Here is a 26,093-nt window from a genome sequence, read left to right as displayed (position 1 = left end):
TGCCCACCCAAGAACTCCAGGCTGCCGAGTGGGGAATTGTGTGGGTTTTCCTGGCCCCTCCTCACCTGTGGCCTGGTCTCTGCTGGGCCCGGGTTCCAGTCCAGGAATTGGGGGTTCTGGATTCTCTGCCTGAGCACTTGTACTGGGCGCTGGCAGGACTTTAGTTGAAAAGGTCATCTCTACAGTTGTGGCCTGGCACAGAAGAAACCCAGTTATGATTCTTCTCTGCCCTGCCACATCGCACTCTAGCTCTGGGCCCGGCCCCCACTTAGCAGCCATGAAGAAAATGTGCAGGCCTTTGGGAGAGCAGCTACGCACCAGCATGTCCCTCCTTCACTTTCATCCACTGTCCACCCTCCTCCTGCCTCCCACACCAGCGCCCCTGACCATGCGTGACAGGCATGCAGCTACACTCACCACTATCAGCAGCTTCTCCACGCACTCGGGCACCACATTGTGCAGATGGCTAAGGTGGAAGTGCAGGGCGGGCCGGCCCACCAGCTGCTCCTGGCACAGTGGGCATCTGTACTTAGGCTGTACTGCATGCTGGGAGAGGGCATGAGCTCTCACCTGCTCACACTCTGGGCTCAGGAAGCTACAATAGGGACAGCAGTACACCTGGGGGCACACACAGGGACAACGAATGAGGCATTTGGAGCTGAGGACTGTCATACTGGCATAACACGCACCCATCCTCTACATCCTCTTGCCCAGTTTTGGGGGGTAGAAGTCCTGACAGGTAGATACCCACTCCAGGGAGAAAAGCTGGTTTCTGTTCCTCATATTCCCAGGACCAAAGCTGAGGCAGGCACCACCTGCTGCTCCCCCTGTGTGTTCGCTGCCTAAGCCCCAAGTTGCTTTTAGCCTGCAGCACCAAGTGGGTTCTCCTGGAGTAACCTCATCCCCAGTCCTCCAAAATGACCAGCTTGACTGGTCCACTGGGGGAGATTTTGATTTGTTTATCTGAAGGGTAGAAGCCTCCCAGCCCCCAATAAGAGGAGCAGTGAAAATTGCTGAGATAGCTGATGGGGCAGTAGGGAGGCTGTATTCAGGGTAGGGACCTGCAGAGGCATCAGCAGGGATACTGCAGGGAAGGGCAGCTGTCCTCTTGGGAAAGAAAAGACACAGGCAGGCAGGGCAGGTTAAGAAAAGAAAACTCCAGGGGCTGAAGCATAGCAGTAGTTGGCCTTGCAAGTGGCCAACCCGGAACTGACCTGGGTTCGATACCCAGCATACCATATGGTCTGCCAAGCTTGCCAGGAGCAATTTCTAAGTGCAGAACCAGGAATAAACCCTGAGCAATGCTAGGTTGGCCCCAAAACAAACAAACAAACAAACAAACAACAATTTAAAAACAAATTTGGAAAAAAAGAAAACTCCATGGGACCAGAATGATAGCGCAGTGGGCTTTTGCCTTGCATGCAATTGACCTGGGTTTGGTTTCCAGCATCCCATATGGTCCCCCAAGCACCACCAGAGGTAAGGCCTGAAACCTGAGTATTGCCACGTGACCCAAAAAAACTAAAATTGGAATAAAAAAAAAAAAAGAAAACATCACCTAGGGCATTGTGAAGGCCATGTCAATAGGAGGCACTGACATCCTGCCCCTAATGCCTTTGTATACACAAGATAACAGGAATGTGGAAGGCAGTTTTGGAGAGGTCTAGGTAGGGAGAGTGCAGGAGTTGGGCAGCAGGGTGGAAGTCACCGGTCACTCCTGGCACTGAGCATGGTGGCTTTGGGGCCAGTTCGGTGAGGTGTGAGGCGTGAAAGCCCCTCAGTACAAGAGATTGAGACTCCTGCTCAGATCTGACCCCCGATGGCACCAGGTCCACATCTCCAGGTCCTGCCTAGGTCAGTCAGAGGCCTGAATCCCAGCACTGTAAAGAACAGCAGGGCCTGTCATAATTTCTGAGTGAGTCGCCAGGGAGGAAGACCTCAGGAAGAAGGTGCAGGGCAGGTAGATCAGGCTCAGGGCGTGCTAGAGGAACCAGACATCCAAGGCTAAGCAGATCTGAGCTCCTAAGAGGAACAAGGGTGGGGGCCCAACTTTTGGCTGCTTTCCTTGTTCCCTCAGACCCCTGCTCCCCTGGCTTGTGGGGCATGGGGCCCAGCTCTGCTGCAGGGATCTGAGGTTGGGCCTGGTCCAGCGGCTTCTGACAGGGCATAGAACACAGCAAGCCAGGTGGAGCTGCAGCCTGAGGTTTCTAGAAGGCTCCCTGACTAGAATGTCAACCTTCAGAGCATCAAAGTAGAGAAAAGTAAACCAGACCCTCCCCCAAGGTTATTCCCAGCCCTCAGTTCTGACCGTGGTTTGGCTGGCATTGTCTCCTAGAGGCCCGGCCTTCTCCTCCAAGTCTTCAGGAGCTGAAGAGGAAAAAAGAACATGTCAGTGGGGCCAGCCTGCCTTTCAAATGTTTGCAGCCACCAGTTAGCTGGGTTGGGCCCTAGAGTACGGACAGGGAGCCAAGGACGCCCAATTTGGGCCTCAAGTGCAGGCGGGGATCAGCCAGGGCTGACTCAGCAGTCTGGTGGCCAGGCTTAGAGCTCACTCAGAGCACCTAACCTGTGGCCCCGGTCCATTTCCCATGTGCCCTTTCCCTATTAGTTTGGCTCTTGCAGTCCAGGAAGTCCCTTTGACATTTCAGAAAGGGCCAGTACTGGGGGGTGAGAGTGAATGAAGGTATCAGGGCAAGGGATGGAAGGCACGACAAGTTACTTACCCGATGGTTCAGTCTTGTTCTGGGTGTTTTTCTCAGGGTTGGGGGGCTCTGCTAAGGGAGTCACAGGAACCTTCCCTGTAGAGGAGGGGGAATCAGCTGACAGTGGGAAAGCAGTGGGGTGGAGAATGCAGAGGAATGACTCAATAGGCAAAAAGAACAAAAGACTCTGTAGAAGACTGATGCAGAGCAAGGAAGCTCTTACTCCCACTGAAAGCTGAGTCCAGACCTCTGCCATGTGGCTCCATGGTAAAAATTTCCTGGCATGCATGAAACCCCAAGTTCCGTCCCCAGTACCATATAACAGGAATATGACAAGGACAACAGGGGATGTGGCTTGGCTGGACACAGGACCTGTGTGTGTGAGGGCCTGGCTTTGGTCTCCGACACCATAATAAAAGGGAGGAGGACAAGTCATCAGTAGGGAGCAGAAATTTCACCAAGTGGAGTGGGGGGCTTCCCTCTTCACTAACCTAAGAAGCAGGATGCCCCAGAGAGATGAAGGGGCAGAGGAAGGGGCACTGAGGAGGCTAAGTGGAAGCTGGGTGGGGTGCGGGAAGGCTGCAGGCCTGGCTGGGAGAGGAGATTACCACTCAAGTAAGAAGTGACAGATGTGTTGGAATTTATTTTCGGTGGCAGCCTAATTAAAGTGTTAAAGTTCCTTAACTCCATTCAGCCCTACGCTGGGATCGTTAGCTATTGATCTGGGCCCCTCCGGCACTTAACTGCAGCCGGCATATTGGCAATTCAATTAGCACCAGTCAATGCTGCCTGTTCCTGGTGCTGGCTCCCTTGCCCTCACCCTTGCCCAATGCTGGCCCCTGCCAAGCCTGGGTCCCTGTGCCCTCCTATGACTCATCTGTCCGGATGCTGCCTCCTGCACCTACCAGACCGGCAGTGCCCAGGGGCTGTTTCAGGTCTGCTGTACAACCTGAGCTACCTTGAGAGGCACCCCAAACTCAGCACTCCCACTGAAGACCTTTAAGGAGACAGGAAGAGGCTGGGGTGCTCATTAGGCTGTGCTCTAGCCATGCGTAACTCCTCTCTACCAGTGTATTCCAGCCCGGAGGACAGGCGATTGGCGCTTTCTTTTTTGTTTTCTACCTCTCTCCTTCCTGAGCTGCTCCGGCAGCTGAGCCACTGGTGACTCTTAACCGCCTTCCTGTTCTTGCCCGGCACTCAGCTCACTGCCGTTTTCAACCCTGCTCACAACAGGCACCCACACAGTCTTCCAAGCCCCACTGCTTCTTTCCGTGGCTGTGGTTGCACCAATCTGAGTGCACCTTCCTGAAGGTCCCTCTTGGCCCCATCTGCCGCTCTCCCTGCTTTGCCCTCCTGTGCCCAGCACTTGCTCACCAGGAGTTGGCAGCTGCCCGTGGCTGAAGCTCAGGATGCTGTGCAGGCTGGAGAGCCCATCCTCGGCTGCAGCTGGGCCATTCTGAAGCAAATGTAGCCGCCGCTGGGCCTGGGCGTCGCGGTGTGCAGGGGCACGCAGGTGGTGCAGCACAGCCAGGCGGGAAGGTGCCTCCCAGGCGCACAGCATGCAACGGAAGAGCCCAGGCTCAGCTGCCGCCCCCTCCAGCTCCAGCAGAAACTGGAAGCAGAAAATGGCAGCTCAGGTCCAGAAGGGAGGGTTGCCTCCTGATCCCACACCTTCTAGGGGCCTGCCTCCACCAATCCCTTCCACCCTTTTGAAGTCCCCGCTTCCTGCCTGAGTGGTTTAACTTTTGCTCCCCGCCCCCCGAACTCTTGAGCATGGGAACAGAGTCTGGCCCTATCCTCTCAAACGTTCGGTGATGAGACCCACTCCCTCCAGCCACACATACAAAAAAGCTGAATAAAGCACTGGATTTAGTTTGTCCAGAGTTCCCTCACATCTGACTCCCAGAGTGGGTCACCCTGTCTTCTCACCTTACTTGTTTCTCCAACACGGTCACCAGGAGCGCCCCCTCTTATCCCAGCCCACCCCTCCCTGTCCTGCCCCTTCACGTGATAGACCTACTTGCCTCAACTACACACCTGCCACCCTTACCTGGTAACCAGCCCCTTCACTGGTATACCTGTCCCCTCTTACCTGGAGCTGCCCCCACGTGGTACACCTGTCCCGCTCACCTAGTACATCTACTCCCACTCTCCTGACACTCCTGCCCCCTTACCTTGTACACCTGGCTGTTCTCCTCATGGGCCGCCCCACGGGCGTGCAACTGCATCTTCTCCTTGCTATTGGACTCAAAGTCACAGATGTTGCAGCGCAGGTGCAGGGGTGGGATGGACCCATATGGAGCCCCATCTCCCAGGGGCGCAGGCACAGGGGTACCCACAGCCCCGCCCCCTTCCCTCAGGTGGGCTGCCAGCTGGTACTTCTGGGCATGTTTGTCGGTTTTGAGGTGCAGCTGGAAGTTGGCCTTGAGCTGGGTGCCATAGCAGCAGAGCTTACAACGGTGTGTGTCTCCAGTTACTTCTTTCCACTCGGCCTCGGGCAGGCTGCGGCCCATGCTGCAGTGGTATAGCAGCAGCTCCAGGCTGTCTGTGCTGAAGGCCTGGCACACCAGGCACCGGAACACCTTCAGGGCACCAGCATCCTCCGGGGGTGGTGAGGTGGGCAGGCCTTCAGCCAGGGAGCCCAGGAGCTGGCTTGGAGGCAGATGGGTGTCTGGGGAGAGGCTGCCAGGGGCTGGAGGACAGAGAAAGATGAGTGGGGGCACTTGTCTTACATGCTGCCAGGCTTGATCTCCAACGCCCTATATGGTTCTTAAGCCGTACCAGGAGTGATCCCTACATACAGAGCCAGGAGTAAACTCTGAGCATCAGCTAGGTATGCCTCAGAAGCCAAACCAAAACAGAGACAAGTGACCTTAGGAAGGGGCAGGGTGGATTGCCTGGCAGTGGTATGGGGAGTGGGGATAAGGACGAGCACAAAGAGAACACAGATAACCAGAGGTGTGGCCAGAACCCAGGACACTTACCCGGTGGCGTGGAGAACTTCCGCGCAGGACCTCCCAGGTGGTGGAAGCCATTGAGGAGTAGCTGGGCTTCCAGGGGCTTGTCTGGCCTCAGCCCAGGACCAGGCATGGGGGCCTGAGGTGGCCCCAGAGCCTGTGGTCCGAAGTACTGGAAGAGGTCGGGGGGAGTGGTGGGGGCTGTCCCCGCAGGGGGTGGGGGCCCAGGCCCCACCAGCCCTGGTGGTAGCCCAAGGGGCAGCCCCTGGTGCAGCAGGAGTACATTCTGCATGTGCTTCTCGGAGGTCATGTGGATGCGGAGGTTGCGGGAGATGTTGGTCTCATAACTGCACACCTTGCACTGCCAAGAAGATTTGGCCTTGGGCTCCTTGTCGACGGCAGCAGCAGGTGGTAGGCTAGCTTCTGGAGGGCTGCCCTGGCCACCAGGGCCTGCCTGGAAGCCCTGTAGGTTGGCCAGGTGCTTGTCAGACTGCATGTGGATGCTGAGGTTGCCCTTGGTGGTGGTGGAGTAGTTGCACACATCGCAGCGGTAGGGCTTGTAGCCGCAGTTGTAGCTCTCACCGCGGGCCAGGCGAGGGTGAGCACCTCCCGCGCTGCAGTAGCTGCAGTGGCTGTTGCTCTCGGGGTGCTTCTCCCGCATGTGCACGTCCAGGGTCTGCTGGTACTTGTAGTGCCAGTTGCACTTGGGACACTTGAGAGTCTTGCAGGAGTTGCGGGAGTGCAGCAGGGACATGTGGCTGGACAGACTGAGACCCTGGAAGGTGGCCGGGGCGGGGGCATAGTCGTCGGTGAGGCGGTAGGACGGGGGTGGGTCACCAAGGTCTTCCGGGAGGGTTCCCCCCTCCTTGGAGGTGGGTGAGCTTTGGTTGAGCGGGGGGCAGAGCCCTCCCTCCTCGTCTTGCCCCTCGGGGATCCAATCTGGCCCTGCCTCACCTGTTGCCATTGGTGATTCTTTGGCTTGGGGGGGGCTGGGGTTCCAGGGGGTGGGGGCTGGGGAAGGAGGACTGAGAGCCAGGACTTCTTCCCTGGGCAGGCCAAGGGCCTGGGCATTGGCCTCGGGGCCACCGTCCTGGCTCTGAGCTACATTCACCTCCTCTGGCCTCTTTGCTGTGTCGCCACCCTCGAGGGGCACATTGAAAGCAGGCTGAGCAGGTGATTTTGGTTCCAGAAAGTTTAGCAGGGCCCTGCAGCCCTTGCCTCCATCCTGGAGCACAGCTGGGTGGCCCAGCAGGCTCTGATGCTGAGCAGAGCTCAGTTGCACCCCATGAGACTGCATGTGACCCACAAAGGCCTGGGGCCTGCTGAACCCCAAGCGGCAGAGGAGGCAGAGCCAGAAGAGCACCCTGTGGTCCCCCTCGCTGCGCCCTATGGGGCCGTCTTTGGGATCTCCGGGTGGGCTGGGAACCAGCTGGTAGCTCCAGAAGGCTCCATCCCTTCCCTCACAGGCGGCCGGAGATGGCGCTGAGGTATCCTGGGACAGAATTTGGTCAGAAGAGCTAATAAAGCCTTGCATTGGGTCAAAGCCATGTTGGATATGAAGGGCAGTGAGGGGGGCGTGGGGCAGGTGGGCAAGGAGAGGTGGGTTGGGCTCTTCCTTACTGCCCACCTCCCCCCGGGGAAAGCCCTTTGGTAACAGGAGGTGGCAGCTGCCTGGAAGAGGCAGCTGGGCCACGAGGCAGGCCTCGCCGGTGGTGGTGAAGAGTAAATGGTTGCTCAGGTCCATGGGAGCGAGGCCTGCATCCCCCTCCTCCTGCTCCTTGTCCTCTGGCACCCCCAGATCCTTTGGTGGGATGAGGCCACAGCCCGACTCCAGGGGCCATCCCCCTGGCTCTGAGGGCCTCATGCTCTCAGAGGCAGCAGGGATGTCAGGGGCATCTTTGGTGACAGGGTCATATGGGGTGCTGGGAGAGGAGGTGTCCGGAGGCGGGGTCGGGGCATGGTGCCCAGGGGAGGGGGTGATGGTGGTGGCAGTAGAGGATGAGTTAAGGGTGGCCATGGTAGACGGAAGAGAGCTGGCGGTTCATTTCAGCGTGACAGCCAGAACCCTGCAGAGGAGACACGGAGAGAAAGGCTGAGAAGAACGGGGAGATGCCACCTGGTAGTCTCCCAGCCCTGACCCAGCAAAAGTCTCCAAGTTGTCAAAGCCCTAGTGTCCCACAGATGTCAAACCAGACATGGCCCCAGTTAGCACTGTTTCCTCTGGGGAAATTTGTTCCTCCCCATCTTCCCTCTCAAAAAGTGGTACCAGGGCTAGAGCAATAGTACAGCAGGTAGGGTGTTTGTCTTGCATGTGGCTGACCCAGATTCCATTCCTGGAACCCACTATGACTCCTCTGAGTACTACCAGGAATGATCCCTGAGTACAGAGCCAAGAAGTAACCTTTGTGCACCACAGAGTGTGGACCAAAATCAAAACTATACATTAAAAAAGTGGTATCAGCCTGACTGCTCAGGATCCAACTCTAGACCACAGCCAAGTGCTCACTGGAGCCACAGCCTAGCCTTCTTCTTTCTTCTGGCCTCAGGACTCTGACATCTCATTTTTGGAGGTTTCTGGAGCCCTCCTGGGCCTCCCCTTCCAGGTTGCCATTTGCCCAGCAGTTAGGACAGTCTTTTCTGGTTCACAAATAACTCACAAATATGGGGATGGAGAGATAGTACAGTGGGTAGGGAACTTGCCTTACATGTGGCCAACCCATTTAGCTCCCCAGCAACATATATGGTCCACTGAGCCCACGAGGAGTGATCCCTGAGCAGAGTCAGGACTAAGGCCTGAGCATGGATGGCCAGGTGTGGCTTCTCAAAAAAAAAAAAAAAAAAAAAAAAAAAAAAAAAACACCAAAAATGGGAGCCAGAGAGATAGCATGGAGGTAAGGCGTTTGCTTTGCATGCAGAAGGATGGTGATTTGAATCCTAGCAACCCATATGGTCCCCTGAGCCTGCCAGGAGCGATTTCTTAGTGTAGAGCCAGGAGTAACCCCTGAGTGTTGCTGGGTTTGACCCAAAAATCAAAAATAAAACAAAAACAAAGCAAATAAACAAACAAACAAAAAAAAAAACAACCAAAAATGAAAGAGAGGAAGAAGGTAGATGTGACATGTAGAAAACTCTGGCCTAAGCACAATCCGTACATATCACCAGCTTCAAATTACTAGTTGACGAACACAGAGCCAAGGGTAAGTTATGAGCACACCAGGTATGACCCCAAAGTCCCCAAATAAAAGATAAAATAAAAAAGTTGTACTACATTCTGTTTAAACTCATCAATAATTTACCATCACACAGTGATTAAAACCCATTGTCCCTCCCTTGATCTTCATAGGGGCTGTTCTGTTCTGCTGCTGGTGCCACCATGACACTCACCTCACATCTACCTCCCTCCATTCCCACCTAAGGCCTGGGCCATAGGATGCTTGTCTGTCTGTCTGTCTGTCTGTCTGTCTGTCTGTCTGTCTCTCCGTCTCTCCTTCCTTCCTCCCTTCCCCCTACTCCTGAAGGCCTGGCCAGCGCTGTCTGCCAGGAATGTTTCCCCAGACTGGCTATTCCTTCCTTCTCTACAGAAGTCAAAATAATCTCAAGGTTACTTTCTCCAGAGATATTTCAAAGTTGCCATTTTTTTTTAAAATTTCTCCCTTCTAGAAGGTAAGTTCCACCAGAGCACGAACCCCACTTTATTTATTGCTTTATCATTAAAGCTGAGAAAGTCGTCTCCCACATAGCAATACATGGCTGCTGAATGAATGAACTCAGGAAAGAGCCTCAAGCTGCCCAAAACTGAAGACAAATTTATTTCCCTAAATCCAGATCTTCTTTTTTATTTAATTTTTTTTTGGGGGGGTCACACCCGGCGGTGCTCAGGGGTTACTCCTGGCTGTCTGCTCAGAAATAGCTCCTGGCAGGCACGGGGGACCATATGGGACACCGGGATTCGAACCAACCACCTTTGGTCCTGGATCGGCTGCTTGCAAGGCAAACGCCGCTGTGCTATCTCTCCGGGCCAGGTCTTCTTTTATTTTTTTTTTTTTTGTTTTTTGTTTTTTGGGTCACACCCGGCGGTGCTCAGGGGTTACTCCTGGCTGTCTGCTCAGAAATAGCTCCTGGCAGGCTCAGGGGACCATATGGGACACCGGGATTCGAACCAACCACCTTTGGTCCTGGATCGGCTGCTTGCAAGGCAAACACCGCTGTGCTATCTCTCCGGGCCCGGGCCAGGTCTTATAACCAGAGATAAACCTATAGAAGTTCATTGGCTTGTGAGCACTCTGAAGCCCTCTGAACCCCCAGATCCATCTCTGGTTACACCCCTGCATCATAAAGATAATAGCTCACATGTGACTAGCTGTCTTCTCCTTAAAAAGATTAAAAAAATAATAAGAGGGGCCGGAAAGATAGCACAGCGGTAGGGCGTTTGCCTTGCAAGCAGGCCGCCTCAGGACTGACAATGGTTCAAATCTTGGCATCCCATATGGTCCCCCGTGCCTGCAAGGAGCGATTTCTGAGCAGAGAGCCAGGAATGACCCCTGCATGCCACCGGGTGTGGCCCCCAAAAACAAAACAAGACAAAACAAAAATTAAAATAAAGAGCATAATATCCTGGCACTGCGTTAAATGCTTCCTTCATAGCAACTATTTCACAACCCTCTTATTTTACTTGAGGCGACCAGGGAGAAGAATGGATGAAAGAGGGGCTGGAGCAATAGCACTATAGGTAGAGCATTTGCCTGGCATGCAGCCAACCCAGGTTCAATCCCCGACATCCCATATAGTCCTCTGAGCCCACCAGGAGTAATTTCTGAGTGCAGAGCCAGGAATAACCCCTGACCATCACCAGGTATTGCCCCCCCCCCCCAAAATAAACAAAAAACACTAGAATGAATGAATGAACTACTGAAGGTCACAGAGTTCCAAGGTGCTAAAACAAGGAAGGGACTAGAGAACCCTCGAAGCTAAACCCCAAAGATGCTTGGCCTGGATGCTTCACCTGGCTGAACTGTGCCCAACCTTTTTTGAGTGTGTTTGTGTTTTGTTTTGGGGCTATACCCGGGGATGCTCAGAGATTACTCCTGGCTCTGCACTCCTGGTGAGCTCTTGGGGGGCCATATGGAATGTTGAGGATTGAACCTGGGTCAATCACATGCAAGGAAAGTGCTACCTACTGTACTACTACTACAACCCCTGTGCCCAATATTTTGCTAGCTCTTCCCCCTTAAACTCACCAGATCCCACGTTTCCCCATCCCTCATGTTTTCCAGGGCCCCCATCCTCTTCAGTTCTTAGCATCAGATGCTCACTGTGGCTCATCCTTCTCAGCCAGCTCCAACCCTCACTTCCACCTTCATAAATTTTTTTTTTTTTTTTGGTTTTTCGGGTCACACCTGTTTGATGCTCAGGGGTTATTTCTGGCTACACGCTCAGAAATTGCCCCTGGCTTGGGTGGACCATATGGGACACCGGGGAATCGAACCGTGGTCCTTTCCTTGGCTAGCGCTTACAAGGCAGACACCTTGCCTCTAGCGCCACCTTGCCGGCCCCAACCACCTTCATAAATTTGGAGTGGGCCTTTGGTCTGGCCAGCACTTCCCTCTTCCTCCTGGGTGGCTAGCCAGGCATGAAGTGGAGCCATTAAAGGAGCTTGGCATGGGGCTTGACCAGCATGCTAATGAAAATGCAAATCAGGACCTGACCAGTGAGGTAGGGGCAAAGAGAAGTAAAGGAATCAGGTGGTGGTGAGAGAAAGGGGTTCCTGGGGAACTTTGCTGGTGGTACAAAGGGGCTAGGTAGATTAGTTGGTGCAGACAGACCATGATCATGAGTGTCCCCAAGCCCCTTCACTGCCCTCCCTAGCAGGGGAGCTGGCTCTACTGCTTAGCGCTGTCCTGGGGAGGGCTCCCTTATGCAGGCAGGCCCATGCTCCCTACCCTCAATGCCTCATAGACTTCAGAGGAGGCCAGAAAGACCAGTGCCCCAAGTCCTCTCTGGGAACTGAAAGACACAGTAGATTACTGGCAGCAAATGCAAGGCGCTTAGCTATAGGCCAGCAGTGGGCATGCCCCAGAATGGGCTCAGGGCAGGCTGGCAGCTACTTAAAATTGCAAATTTCTCCCCACCTCCTAACCTTCACCCCCTCCTCCTCAGGAAGGAATTTCAATTGCAAATTTATCTCTGCCTCAATGCCTTCCCCCACCAAGCTGCCATGACATCCTGCTTCCTTTCTTCTCTGAGCCTTGCCCATCACCCGTTATTTATTACCAATCTTTAAAGGCAGCAATGATTCCCCCCCCCCCCATCTTTCTATTCCTCTCCTCTTCAGTCTTTTCTTCCTCCTTCCTGTTCAAGATTCTTTGCCCTTTCTATTTCAAATTCTGTTTTCACCGCTTTCCAGAAACAGACAAAACAGATGGCAGGTCTAAAAGTAGTTGTCCCACTCCTGTCTGCGCCCTAAGACCCCCGCCATGACTCCTGCAGGCCAGGCTTTCCAGGAGTATAGCTTCTAGAAGGGGACCCCTCCAGGCCCTGGCAGTTAGACTGAGGAAGAAGAGTCCCAAGGAAACACATGGTTAGGGGCCAGAGCAGGGTCCCCCAGGAGCAGGGTTAGGGGAGACCGAGCAGGCATTAGTGGCCATGTGATTAGAGCGGAGATTGATGTGGAGGCGCGCCACAGACGGCAGAGAGAGTCAATAAAACCAGAGGATCACATTAGAGGCGACAGAGAGAGCTTTAAATTACAAGGTGGCTGCCATGGAGGGGGAGGGGAAGCAGGTCTGGAGTCCAGGGTGCTGTCCTCCCCTTAGGAGCCTACATCTCAAGAATGGGCCTCGGTTTCCAAAGCTGTTCCTTCTTCCTGCCCTCCCAGCTGTGTCCAGCTGTGTCCTTCCTGGAGGTTAGGGGAGACACAGCAGCCTGCCCTAGAAACCAGGAGGGATGGCCATTTTCAAATGGCCCTACCCTTTCTCCTTCCACACTGATGGTTCTCAGGCTACTTACTGCTCAGGATGAGCATGAGAGGGCAGATGAGGGGCCAGAGAGATAAGGTATTGCACATGGCCATCCTGGATTCAAGCCCTGGTATTTCATGGTCCCCTGAACCTTGCCTGTAATCTCTGAGTGCAGAGTCAGGAGTAAATCCTGAACAACTGCCGGGCCTGACCCAACCACCAATAAAAGAGTGGATGGGACTGGAGAGAAAGCACAGCAGGTAGTAGTTTGACTCTCCAGCATCCCATATGGTCTTCCAAATCTGCCAGGAGTAATTTCTTTTCTTTTTTTTTTTTTTTAGTTTTGGGGTCACACATGTGGTGCTCAGGGGTTACTCCTGGCTCTGCACTCAGGGACATATGGGATGCCAGGAATAGAACCTGGGTTAGCCACATGCAAGGCAAAAGCCCAACCCGCTGTGCTATCTATCACTCTGTACCCACCAGGAGTAATTAATTTCTGAGTGCAGAATAACTCCTAAGTGCTGTCAGGTGTGGCCAAAAGACCCCCTCCCCCCCCCCAAAAAAAAAGAAAAGTGGAAATACCACTTTCAGAGATCAGTACACAGAAACAATTTGAGAACTGAATATTGCATGGGAGGTGATGGAAGTCCCTTAAACGGGCCCGGAGAGATAGCACAGTGGCGTTTGCCTTGCAAGCAGCCAATCCAGGACCAAAGGTAGTTGGTTCGAATCCCGGTGTCCCATATGGTCCCCCGTGCCTGCCAGTTGCTATTTCTGAGCAGACAGCCAGGAGTAACCCCTGAGCACCGCCGGATGTGACCCAAAAACAAAAAACAAAACAAAACGAAAGTCCCTTAAACATGGGACCTAAGTAGAGTCTCTACTTGGAACACAGGGCCCTGAGAACTGGATGTGGCAGAGCTTTGGACATAGGTTGTAGAGGGAATAGCCTGGAAAAGCAGCCTGCTGGAGGAAAGGGCCCTAGGCTCCCCTCCAGGTAACAAAAAGCAGAACCCTCTTATCCCACTGCTCAACAAGCATCTCCCCCCACCCCAAGGCGATGACTTTCCCCAGCAAAGGCAACCAGCCAGAAGGGACCAACTCATTTGCTTAAAATTAATCCACATCAGAGCATTCCAAGCCTTTTTTCTTTTGATTTCCCAGTTCCATCCTCTTTTCCTCACTCAATCCATTCATAGGAGCTTTTTTCTTTCTTTTTTCTGAAATTCTTGCCTAAGGCACTACTTTCTCCAACACTCACCCAACTACCTACCTCCCTCTTCAGTCTCAACCTGTTGCTTTCAGCTCCAAAGACTAAAGAATGCAGAATCAGAAAACACAGAATAAACTTGCTAAAAATTAAAAATATTACAAATAAACTTCCTGGATGAGCTTTTATTTGTAGGTCCATACCCAGTGGTTGCAGGGATAGGGTGGGGCCAGGGATCAAAGTCAGGGCCTCCAGCATGCTAAGCATGAACAGTGAGCTTCATTAGGACACTGTCAGCTCAATCTTGGTGCTAAAGCTCCACACAGTGTAGCTTGAAAAGTGAGTGACTTACAGGGCCTCAGTTTCCTTATCTGGGAAACTGGGAATAGTATGTCCTTCCTCTCTCTTAGGTTGTGGTGGCTAGAACAGGTAGTGTGTGCTGAGTATATGTACTGGGCTTCCAGTGAGATTCCTTTTTTTTTTTTTTTTTGGCGTACCTAGGTGGGCACAAAGAGATTCATTCTTGAATTTTTTTTTTTTTTTTTGGTCACATCCAGCAATGCTCAGCCTTTTCCTGGCTCTATACTCAGGTATCACTCTTGGCCAGGGATCAAACCTGGGTCAGCCCTGTGCATGGCAGGTGTCCTATGTGCTATACAGCCCATTTCTTGTGTGTGTGTGTGTGTGTGTGTGTGTGTGTGTGTGTGTGTGACTCCTGGATCTGTGCTCAGTGCTTGGAACTGAATCAGGGCTCCTGCATACAAGATAAATGTCAAGCACTGAACCCTCCCTAGCTCAGAAAGGTTCATTATTGTCCTTTTCTTTGGGATCTCTCCTCCTAAAGCAGAAGCAAGGTGTCAGGTTTTCCTTTCCTTTTCTTTCCTTTCCTTTCCTTTGGTTTTGGGCCATAACTAATAGATGTGTATGTATGGGGGTTGGGGGGAGGGACTATTTTTCAGCATTACTAGAGGACCAGACAATGCTGGAGATCAAACCCAGATCTCCCATATGCAAGACTACAACTGAACCATATTCTTGACCCCTTGTCTCTAATGACTAGGATGGATTCCTCGTTTATGCCCTTATGAGGGCAGAACTGAATGCCAGTTTGCATAGCAGGAGGGTCACTTCCCACTTGGCCCTCTTGTCTGCTGGACAAGAAATTCTGTTATTGGAACTGAACCCAGGGCTTCTGCATTATATGAGTTATTTCTCTGGCCTCCTCAAACCACTTTTAAAATTTTTACTTGGGGTCAAGGGGCCTGAGAGATAAAAACAAGGGTTAAGGCTCTAGCCTTGCATGCAGCCAACCCCAATTCAATCCCCAGCTCTGTATATGGTCCCCTGAACACTCTGAGGAGTGATACTTGAGCAGAGCCAGGTGAATCAAGAGAATCAAGGGATGTATCCCCACTCCACCCCATTCATTTTATGATGTCAGGACTAAATCCAAGACCTGCCTCACACATGTGCTCTACTGTTGAACCCTAAATCCCATTTCAAGTCCTATATTTTGGAGCTCCCAAACAGTGCTCAAGGGGTTGGGGGGGCCACTCCCAGCAGCACTCTGTCAGCCAGGCGGGGGGACCACTCCCAGCAGCACTCTGTCAGCCAGGCTGTGGGTTCAGTGTCAGGGTCAGAGAATGCTGCTCTGGTCCCATAGTAACAGGGACCACCAGAGCCATCCCAATGGTGCTGAGGGGGCTGCCAGGCTACCTCTGCCACAGCTGGAGGGACTCATGTGCTGGGGATCAAACTGATGTCAGGTGCATGCAAGATGGTGCCCTTGTTCCATCTCTCAGCCCACCATTCATTTCTATTCTTTTTTTTTCCCACCCACACCTTCATTTCAATTCTATGATCCTAGACCTTTGTTGCCACCTGTCTCTTACAAATATTTGGGGAATGCCTACATTATATAAGATAATTTTGTCTGAGAAATATTATGAAACCATATAAATACCATTACAACAAATATATTACTGGTTGTTTAGAATGCCAGGAAAAGGAAGGTAATGAAAATCAAGAAAAAAAAAGAAAGAAAATAGAAAAATACAAGGGCCAGAGAGATAGTACAAAGGGTAGGATGTTGCCTTGTATGAGGCTGACCTGGGTTTGATCCCTAGTATCCCATATGGTCATTGGAGCTCAACAGGAGTGACAGTGTAGAGCTAGGAATAATCTCTGGGCACCCAAAAAATAAAAATAAAGACACATAGCAGGGGATGTAGCAGTATAGTAGAGCTCAGACCTGGTGTATATGAGGACCTAAATTTAATCTTCCATACAGACAGGAAGAAGAAGTATAAGGCACAAGAGGAGGAAGATGGACTGAGTGAAGTGAAAAGGGGATGCTGGGCTCTAATTTACATGTGTACCTAGGAATGTCACTGGGCCTTTTGCTGCTCAGGCATCAGACTGGTTTGTGGCCCATTTCCAGTGAGGAAAAAGAAGTAGCAAGGTGACTGCATTTCACCCATGCAAGATGCTTTAGGCAGGCCTGCAGGGAGAGTAAGGGAAAAAGAAAGGAGGCGGATAAGGGGATTGTGACCACATCAGAGAGCAGTCTCACTTGAACAGAGTTCCACCCACATCTGTGTGACTTAGCTGATATGTGCCGCGGTCCAGAGAGGAATGGACCATGCCCAGGCACCTCCCTTAAAGACTGCACAGGAAGCCAGTGGTGTGGAGCTGGGAGAATCTGTCAGTTCATTGAAGAGATTTCAGCTCAGATAATCACACAGAGCCAGCACTGACCACTCTTCAATAAGCGCTTGTGGGAGGAGCCCCAGGATTTATTTGTGCCCTTGAATTCAGATACAGGATCCACATAATTCTGAAGACCCCTGATTGCCCTCAGTATGTAAGGCATTACCTGCCACTCTATACTTATTTGAAAGAAACTGCCTATTGAAATAAATCCTTTTGGTTCTTTGGATAAAAACCCAAGTGACTTCATCTAAATACAATTACAACTACTAATCATAATAAATATAACACCATGGCTACTCTGTACTAGACTAAGCCTCCAGCAAGCAGCATAGCACTTCTAGTCTTATGAGAAAGATCCAGTCATTCAACCGCATTCATAAGTGGGTGAAGTAGACGCAGACACAGGTAAATTTTATATCTTGCTCTTGGAAAGAAGAGTTAAGGTTGGACTTGAATAGTCTGACCCTAGGCTCTCTGCCCTTGGGTTTAATCGATAAATATTTTAACTCTCGCTGGAATGCATGTTGGGAAGGATGGGCAGTGCCAGCTAGGGCCTCACACATCACTGCTCGCTGGAAGGCATTGCGAATGTGTATTACTCTGTTTTCATTCATGTGACCTTGAGCACATGCTCTGTGAAGCACCTCCTGGGGCTTACTCCATGGTCTCTCCCAGTTCGTGGAAGACGTGTCCCAACAGGACCACTTCCTGTGGGCTGCAAGGAACACCACACATTTGCCTTCTATATAGAGCCCAAACTATTCATTCTATTTGGGTCAGGCTTTGCGTGTTCATAGATTAGAAGGCTGAGTTATCTGAGGCTATGTATAATTTGTGATATTTTTTGTTTTTGTTTTTGGGTCATACCTGGTGGTACTCAGAGAGTTACTCCTGGTTCTGCGCTCAGAAATCGCCCCTAGCAGGCTCAGGGAACCATATGGGATGCTGGGATTTGAATCACCGTCCATAATGGATTGGCTGTGTGCAAGGCAAATGCCCTACCGCTGTGCTATCTCTCCGGCCCCTGATATAATCTTTTCAAGTTGAAAGGCTACACATGCATATCCATAATAACATATGAGCTTCATCAGACAAGTAGGATGGTATGGAAAAACACAGCCTTTGGTGCCAGACAGACCTGGAATTAAATGCTAGCTCCAATCTCCCTTAACAGGGTAGTTTGTTTAAAGCCCCCATTTCTTCCTGTATACAATGGGGACCAGTTCCTCCTGGAACTGTGTCCACAGAGCTGATCATTATTGAAACTGGCACTTTGCATGTGATCAATAAAAGGAAAGAAAGCGTCATTATCCATCCACGTGCCTTATTTCCTGGGCTGGGGCGGATGTGTTTCATCGATTGGTTTTTGATGGTGTGTGTGGCTCAGGGCCTGCCTGGTTCTGCAAGTCCCCAAGCCTCCTGGAGGAGAGGGGGGGAAGGTGCTGGGCTCTGGCATCTCTCTGAGTCCGCCTGTTTGTGCTTGGTGGCCCGACAGGCGCGGGCGTGTTTGGGGTGGTGGTAATTACTGGGATGGCCCAACCCTAATGAGTGTGATCTCGTTACACTCTCGCTGCCTCTAATGGAGCTAAGCTCATTTCACAGCCATTAGAGATGGAGATGAGGCCCCGCCCCATGGCCCAGGCCACATTCTGGCCCCCACCCCCACCCACCCCGCTCGCCCTTTCCATGTGCCACCGCCTGCTCCCTTGGGCTCAGCTCCTCCTGCGGGTTTTTCTTCTTCTGCGCCCCTTTGTTCTCTCCACCCGCTCCTGGTCCGTTTGTCCTCCACGTGTCTGTGGCTCCTGGCTCTGCCCAGCCCCCAAGCTGCTGCCCTGTCTGGCCAAAGGACAAATCTCAAGGGGAAACCAGCAAAGACAAACAAGGAGCAGTGACTTCATTATCGTCGTTAATTTGCCACTTCAGTACCTCCCACAAGGGTCAAAGCCAGCCTGGCTTGAACTCGGGACAGACAAGACAAGCGGGCCCAGCAGCCGGCTCCTCTCTGGTCCAGACTCCCCAGCACCCCTCCATACACCTGCAGCCAGTGAGGTGCCTTGCTTTCCCCCCTTCATCTCTCATCCTCACCATCACCTTCCGGCCTCCCTTTCTGCACTGAGTTGCAGACTCTGCAAAGGCTTCCTCCTCCATTAGAAATCAGTCTTTTCTTTTTTAACCTCTGACTCCCTTGCTCTGGGTCAAATTCAGTCTGTGGGTGCTAAAGACACTCCTCTCTGCCTCATGCACTCTGAACCACATACTTATCCACTGGTCTTCTCACCCCCCAAGTGCACACCTCATTTTGAAGCACCATGAATTTTTCTTGTTTGGGGGGTGGGGTGGTGGTCACAGTGTGAAGATAGGAAGCCCCTGGCAGTAATAAGGCCTTGTCCCTCAGCGGGCCCAGAGACAGAACCCCAACCCCGGAAAGGCTGCTTACAGAGGAAAACAACTGCTAGTATGGGGGGCAGGCCCATCTGTCAAGGGATGAAAGAATCTAGATTCAGACACCCCCAGACTCAAGCCACAAGGAGCTGCCAAGACAGATTCCCCAGTGGGGCCTCCTCTGGGGAGGAAGAATGAGTGAAGACATATCCAGAGGGCCTGGACCGGACCACATGAGGAATAAGACGTAGAAGAATGGAAATGGTGTTTACTCCTCACTTCCTCAGGGAAATGAGGGAACACTTGGGCCCCACCCTCTCTGCCCTCCTATGCAGAAAAGCCAAATGACTGGCAATTGACAGTTGACCTTAGCCCAATCCCAGTTCCATGGGAAAGGCAGAGGGCAGCTGGCTGTGACTGGAGGCAGCTCCCGGGAGATATCTGCACAGAAAGAAAGAATTTCTGACCCATTCTGTCGGGAGTTGCCGCACCAATACCTGCTCAAATACACCCTTCATCTTTCAGCTGTGCTCTGGAACCTTCTAGGCTAAGTGTCAGGCTCTTTGGCAACAATGATTGCTGGGCCTGCCCTAATTAAGAATTCAGGGCTGAGGCTTCAGCTGTAATGTCATTCCATAGTCCTGTCTTGCACACTACAGATGTTCCTATTCTGAGTTTGTATTTTGGAGGGCTAGAGAAATAGTTTGGTCGGTAGGGCACTAGTCCTGCACACAGCCAACCTGGGTTTAATCCCTAGAACCCATATGGTCCCCTGAGCTGGGCCAGGAGTAGGAGTAATTCCTGAGCATAGAGGCAGGAGCAAACCCTAAAGGCTATCAAAAGTCCCATGTGGAGGCCCGGAGCAATAGCACAGTGGTGAGGCGTTTGCCTTGCATGCGGCCAACACAGAACAGACCCTGGTTTGAATCCTGGCATCCCATGTGGTCCCCTGAGCCTGCCAGGAGCGATTTCTAAGCCCAGAGCCAGGAATTACTCCTGAGCACTGGGGAGTGTGACCAAAAAAAAAAACAAAAACAAAAACAAAAAAATAAAATAAAAGTCCCATGTGGCCCCAGCTCCCCTCAATAATTATGCGTCTGGAGGGCAGGAGAGATAATACAGGGGTACACTGGCCTTGCATCCTGCCAACCCTGGTTGGTTAGCTCTGGTTATTCCACATGCTCTTGGGCACCAACTAAGATCACTTAAATCAGGGTCAAGAATAGGCCTTGAGTGCCACCAAGTATGGCAGCCCACCCACTCTTCTCCAATAATAAAATAAGTATTCTGTGGCATGCAGAACTGCTGGAAGGAATTCGAGAAAACTCTATTCCCCCATGCCCACACACCAGTGGTGATAGATCTTGGTCTAGTCACCCCAAACTACTGGCCTTGCCCTGCTCCTCATACTACTACCTGACGGGAGTCACTGCCAGACAATAGGATTACCTCAGTGTCCCAAAAGGCACCTCTAAATATTACCCTCCTGTCTCTCCTGCTTATGGTGGAGGGGACGGGTTGCAGTGGTCCTCAGGGCTTTCCCCAGTAAGGCCAGGGGCTCCAGGAAAGTGAGTAGTGGGATGACTGCAAAGCCAGAGAAGAAAGATGGAAAAATCAATGAAATGAGTTTCTAACGGTGAGGTAAAGGACCGCCGTGTCGACAGCCTGTCGCCTGCTGCAAAATATGAGCTGCCCAACTCCAAGGCGCAGCTGACAAAGCAGGCGGCTGCCACAGTCCGCCGACAGCCCCTTGCCCCCTTCTCTGGCAGCCCTGGCCTTTCTTCCAGGCTCCCCACTGCCTGCTCTCTCCCAGGGTCTTTCCTTGCTTCTTCAAGCCTTCGGGAACCTTTCCAGCTGAAGAAAAAGATAGGATGGTCCGGAAGTCCTGAGTTGTATTTGTGTCTATTTAGACCTGGTTTCTCACTGCCCATTTCAGAGTTGTAAGGACAGCACCTTTTATTTTGGGGTGGCCACACCTGGCATTGCATTCAGATATTACTCCTAGCTTGTTCGAGGGACTATATAGGATGCTGGGGATCAAAGGCAAGTCAGCTGTGTGAAAGGCAGGTGCCCTACCTACCACACCTCTTGACATCCCCTCCCCAGTTTTCTCTATCTAGTCCGGGCTTGGCAGCAGGCAAAGGGATATCCAGACCACCACCCAAAGGGCTCCTTATTTCTGTGTTGTGGCCCATCAGCAATGTGTGGTCTTGTCTAGACTAAAACAGGGTACTGAAGAGGGGCCTATTTGTACTATTTGTACTGTGTCTATATCTGCTTGGGATCTATTAGCCCATGATGACTGGAAATGGGATGAAGTAGAGTATGGTAGGCAGCTACGCCCAATTCAAATCTGCAACTTCACCTTTGGAAGCAATTCTTTTTTTTTTTTTTTTTTTTTTTTTTTTTTTTGGTTTTTGGGTCACACCCGGCAGTGCTCAGGGGTTATTCCTGGCTCCAGGCTCAGAAATTGCTCCTGGCAGGCACGGGGGACCATATGGGACGCCGGGATTCGAACCGATGACCTCCTGCATGAAAGGCAAACGCTTTACCTCCATGCTATCTCTCCGGCCCCAGCAATTCTTAATCTTTTCTGGAAACCACCTCCTTCCTCTACCCTCCTCCACATCTTCCTCCTGGGTTCCTAGACTGTTCATTCATGCTTTCCTCCCATTCTCTCTACAGTGATACACTTTATCAGCCCACAAAGTGGGCCCCTAAACTAGCATCTCTTCTCTACCTCACTGCAGCCCATTAACTCCTCAACCCTTACCTCTTATTTCTGGCCCTATCTCCATGCTATCTCTCTCACCCCTTATTTCTGATTTTTCCATTTATGCAGACTTGGGCTTGCCAGCGAGGAGGAGAAAATGGGCAACTCTTTTCTTATCCTTGTCTCCTTCCTTGCAAGTCAACATTTGGTCAGTAGATCATTATAAGTATCTCTGTGGCACAGAGATACTCTGCTTTCTGATCAAAAACCATCAGAAACTGGACTCATCCCTGATCCTCTATTCCCCAGAATAATTCTGGGGGGGGGGGTGTCACAGCTGAGCCAGCTGGGACACTCCTTCAGGGTTCTCTCTTCTTCTCCTACAGCCAAATTTCACTGTGCCCCTGGCATTTCAGAACCCTCCCTTTTTCTTTAACCCTGCATCAATTTACATTCCTACAAGGCTGAGGCCTGCTTCTGCATTTCTAGCTTCAGTCTCTGTTCTTAAACCCAAAGCAAGGTTCATCTTACATTTTCAATAATTCTCCTCCCTGCTCACACAGCTTCTCCTTTCACATGCTGGAACCGCCATTTCCAGTTCTCTTCCTACAACAGTACTATCCTGTCCGCAGCAGCCCTAATGTCCCACAGTCCAGAAGGCTCTACTGCACCTCAAAGCACCCATAAACAAGACTCCAGGGAGCCCAAAGGCAGGAACACTAGCAAGTTGACATATCTCCCTCTTCCAGCTCCATTCGTGCACAGCACCCTGGCAAAGCGATAGTTGATCCTCTCTAAGTCTCAAGGTAACACCAGCTGCTCTGACATCATGGAGGGAGGAACCTTGTCAGGTTGCTAAGGCAACACCAGCAATTTATGACATCAGAGGCTTGAGATCTTGGGTTCTCAGGGGGCTAGAAAGATTCAAGTTCCTGTCAGCTCAAGTAAATGGGAATTCTACTTTTTCATTTCACCGCTCATGTTGCCTGGCTTGGGAATGAAATACAAAGGTCTTTGGTGGGGATTGAGTGATTTGGTCAATGGCAGGGATGCTTAGGAGTACTCTTCCTCTCCTTTGGCATCCCTTTCTAGGGGGCTCTGCCTCTTTTCTCCAAACACCCCTCCTGCAGTGCTCTCTTTGCATCTGTCCTGCTGTGTCCTCCTCACACCACAGGCATGTTTCCTTTGATTCCTCGTCCTCGCTTCTTTTTCCCCTACCAGCTATTTGCAGCTCTGATCTGCTTCAGCACTCCTCAGTCTGCCTTCCAAGTCCCTTCTTTGTACCACACTCTTTTCCACCTCATCTTATTCTTCAGTTCCTCCCTTCCCCCACGTATCCATTGTATTCATTTCATATTGCTTTTCCCCCTGACCTCTTCTTTAGGAATATGCTATCTTTCCACTCCCGCTTTCCTTCTGGATCACTAGTAAGTAGGGTTTTATTTCCTTCTCCCAATTTTTCATTAATCACACCTCAATTCCTTCCTGCCCTCCATTCCGTATGGATTTTATTTCATTCCCTTTTGCACATTCCTTGCGTCATGCGTTTCTTTACCCCATGCATTTATGGCACACAGCCTCTGCTGCTTTTTTTTGCAACTGTAAATCTTCCATCATCTGCTCATATCCACCTATTCCTTTTACCTTGCCAAGCACTTAGGGCTAGGAAAAAAAAAAAAACAATGATGGGCTTAACATAAGGTAAACTCGCCCTTTACATTCTTTAGGCAAATGAACCTGACCCTTGCAGAAGACAGTATCTCTCACACTAATGAAAACTGCCTTGCAAAGAATCATGCCAAATCAAAATTTGAGTCCAGGAAGAAAAAGCACTGGAAAGTGGAAACACTCACATACATACACACATACACACGCAATACAAGCTTCTGAAGGATGAGTGGTGACCAAGCAGGGGGGAGCTCAGATCCCTAGTAAAATGTCCCCTTACAAAATCAAAGTTGACAGTTAACAGACATAATGACCCTGACTGATGAAGGGGTTATATGCCCCTGGAAGCCCATTAAATTGATTTCTTGGCCTGTTTATATGCCTTCACAAGCCACTTCCACCTCTCCTGGTGGTCCCTTGTTTTCTGGCACCTTCTGCTTTTGGGAGAGAATGCTGGATTGAAAGAATAAGCAATAAAAAGGACCAAGGGAAAAACAGAAAGAAGAGGACAGACTGTAGGAACAAAGGTGGAGAACATGATGGAAGGCCATAGGAAGCATGGACAGGGGACAGAGACTAAACAAAATGGAAAATCAAGGAACATATACACTGATAGGTGAGGGCAAAGCCAAACATCAGGAAGAGGATTGTAGCAAGAAAACTCCTGGAGAGGCAGGTGACATGGAGGGACCAGTTGTGAGGTCAGACACATGGCATGGGGGCAGCAGCATCAACAATGCTAGGAAGTTGCAAAGCTTCTTGGGCAAAGGTGGCAGAGGGGGTTGTGCAGGCCAGGCATGTTAGGGAGGTCTCTGGGAGTCTTTCCTTGGGAAGCCCCGTGCCCTCCATCCTGGACCCCTGCAGGTCGCTGGCCCCAGGCGACCACACTCAAGATGAAGAAGTAAAGTAGACTCCAGGGAAGCCAGGGAAGGCTGGAATCCTGCATGGGAGTCCAGGACTGAGAAGCCAGGAGGCCAAGTCATGCCACGTAGTGACAGGGACACACACGGGGAGAGAAGATCATTTAAAACAGGAAGCATGGCATGCAAAGAAAGATCCCAGGATAGATGGGTGGGGAGAATTAAAGGTGAAAAAAAAAGGGGGGGGGGGGAGGGAAACCCTGAGACTGGGACTCCTGAACAGAAGAGTAGCAGGAACCAGACTCGAGGTCCAGGGCTCAGCTACCCAAGAGTTGGGGGGCACCAAGACTTGAGCTTGCACGATGCAGCCAGCGTCCTCCCCTCACCTGCTCCTTTCCTACCTTTCTTTCCAAAGGTGCCAGAGCCAAAAAAAAAAAAAAAGGCAAAAAGCTTAACTTCGGGCCCAAACGCAGATGGGGGAGAGAAGAGAGGAGAGTGTCGACATTCCCTCGCGCTCCCCCCCGCACCCCAGAGAACCCCTGAGTGCGCTGGCCCAGCCATCCATCAGCCCGCCCGCCGGCTACAACTGGGGTGCTACTACTGCCCAGGCTCGGGCGCCTGAGGGCTGACAGCTCAGCTCAGCTCCTCTCCTTCCCCCCAATCCGCCGGGCCCTCGGGGACCCCTGCTCCCCGAAGGGTTCGGCGCCACCCAGTCCAGTCGGGGTGCTGTTGTTCCCCAACGGGTGCATGCAGCCCGGGTGCCAGCCTGGGCCCTGTCTCTCTCTCCCTCCCTCCCTCTCTCCACCCCCCAAAACCCAGCGAGCCCGGCGAGCACCCCGATTTCTCCAGGGCTCCCAGCCGGGCCCGTCCGTGCACCCGTCCGTCTCCCCTCCCCTCCCCTCCCCCGGCCCGTGCCCGGCCCTGGGCTCGGGCTGGCGCGAGCTTCCCCGCTCCTTCCCCAAGCGCGAGGAGAGAGAAGAGGAGGGGAAAAAACACACAAGCAACCCGGCAGCATCGGAAATCGATGCACTTACACCTCAGCTGGAAGCAGGGACGGGAGTCGAACCGCGGCCGCCGCGCAGCAAAGCGCAGCGCAGCCAGGCGGGAGGGGAGGGGGCGGCTCTCGGCTCTTGCCAGGGACTTCTCCGCGGTGTTGATGATGCCTCTTTTTTTCCTTCCCTTCCCTTCCCTTCCCTTCCCTCCTCCCTCCCTCCCTCCAGCGCTCGCTCACTCCCGGGCGTCGGGGACGGAGATTGGAAAAAAAAATTAAAAAATAAATTCGTGGCGGCGGCAGCGAGGGAAAAGGAAGTGCAGGAAAATAATCAATGCTATTTGGCTGCGGCTGAAGTGTTTTCCCGGCTTCGTGAGGGGGTTTCCATTGATTCACCCTGGGCAACTCGCTCGTTCCCTGCCTCCTCCTCCTCCTCGCCCTCCTCCTCCTCCTCCTCCTCCTCCTCCTCCTCCGCCTCGGCCTCACGCCTCCGCCTCATTCACTGGCTGGAGCCGAGGCGTCCCACACAATGGAATAATCAATACCCAGGCGCCCGGGGCGGCCCCACTGAGCAGGTGCAGCGGCTCGCTCGCCGCGGTGCATGCCGGCACTTGTAGTCCCGCCGCGTCGCTTGGAGTCGCTCCAGCTCTAAAGGCGCCCGCAGGGCCGCGCCGAGCTCTGTGTGTGTGTGTGTGTGTGTGTGTGTGTGTGTGTGTGTGTGTGTGTGTGTGTGTGTGTGTGTGTGTGTGTGTGTGTGTGCCGAGCTGTGTGTGTGTGTGTGTGTGGTGTGGTGTGTGTGTGTGTGGTGTGGTGTGTGTGTGTGTGTGTGAGAGATTCAAATCCAGTTCCCATATTCTGCAAACTAGCTATTTGTGGTGTGTGTGTGTGTGTGTGTGTGTGATTCAAATCCAGTCCCATATTCTGCAAACTAGCTATTTG

At 52.1% G+C, this 26,093-nt stretch overlaps 1 protein-coding gene across 1 annotated transcript in view; it reads right to left on the bottom strand.

Moving 5' to 3' along the window:
* The window catches only part of ZFHX2 (zinc finger homeobox 2), a 31,124-nt gene extending 5,769 nt beyond the window's left edge, over positions 1-25,355 (bottom strand). Inside the window, exons 1-8 of the mRNA XM_049768581.1 lie at positions 25,198-25,355; positions 5,687-7,725; positions 4,877-5,394; positions 4,077-4,314; positions 2,724-2,798; positions 2,309-2,367; positions 418-618; positions 66-192 (exon numbers count right to left, since the gene is read on the bottom strand). Coding sequence (XP_049624538.1) covers positions 66-192; positions 418-618; positions 2,309-2,367; positions 2,724-2,798; positions 4,077-4,314; positions 4,877-5,394; positions 5,687-7,676 — 3,208 coding nt within the window. The 5' untranslated portion in view covers positions 7,677-7,725; positions 25,198-25,355. The remainder of the gene's footprint in view (positions 1-65; positions 193-417; positions 619-2,308; positions 2,368-2,723; positions 2,799-4,076; positions 4,315-4,876; positions 5,395-5,686; positions 7,726-25,197) is intronic.
* Positions 25,356-26,093: the final 738 nt, after the last annotated feature.

This window comes from Suncus etruscus, chromosome 2 (assembly GCF_024139225.1).
Source record: "Suncus etruscus isolate mSunEtr1 chromosome 2, mSunEtr1.pri.cur, whole genome shotgun sequence".
Taxonomy (NCBI): Eukaryota; Metazoa; Chordata; class Mammalia; order Eulipotyphla; family Soricidae; genus Suncus; species Suncus etruscus.
The sequence above is the reverse complement of the archived record's forward strand: the minus strand, read 5'-3'. Positions and strand labels throughout refer to the sequence as shown.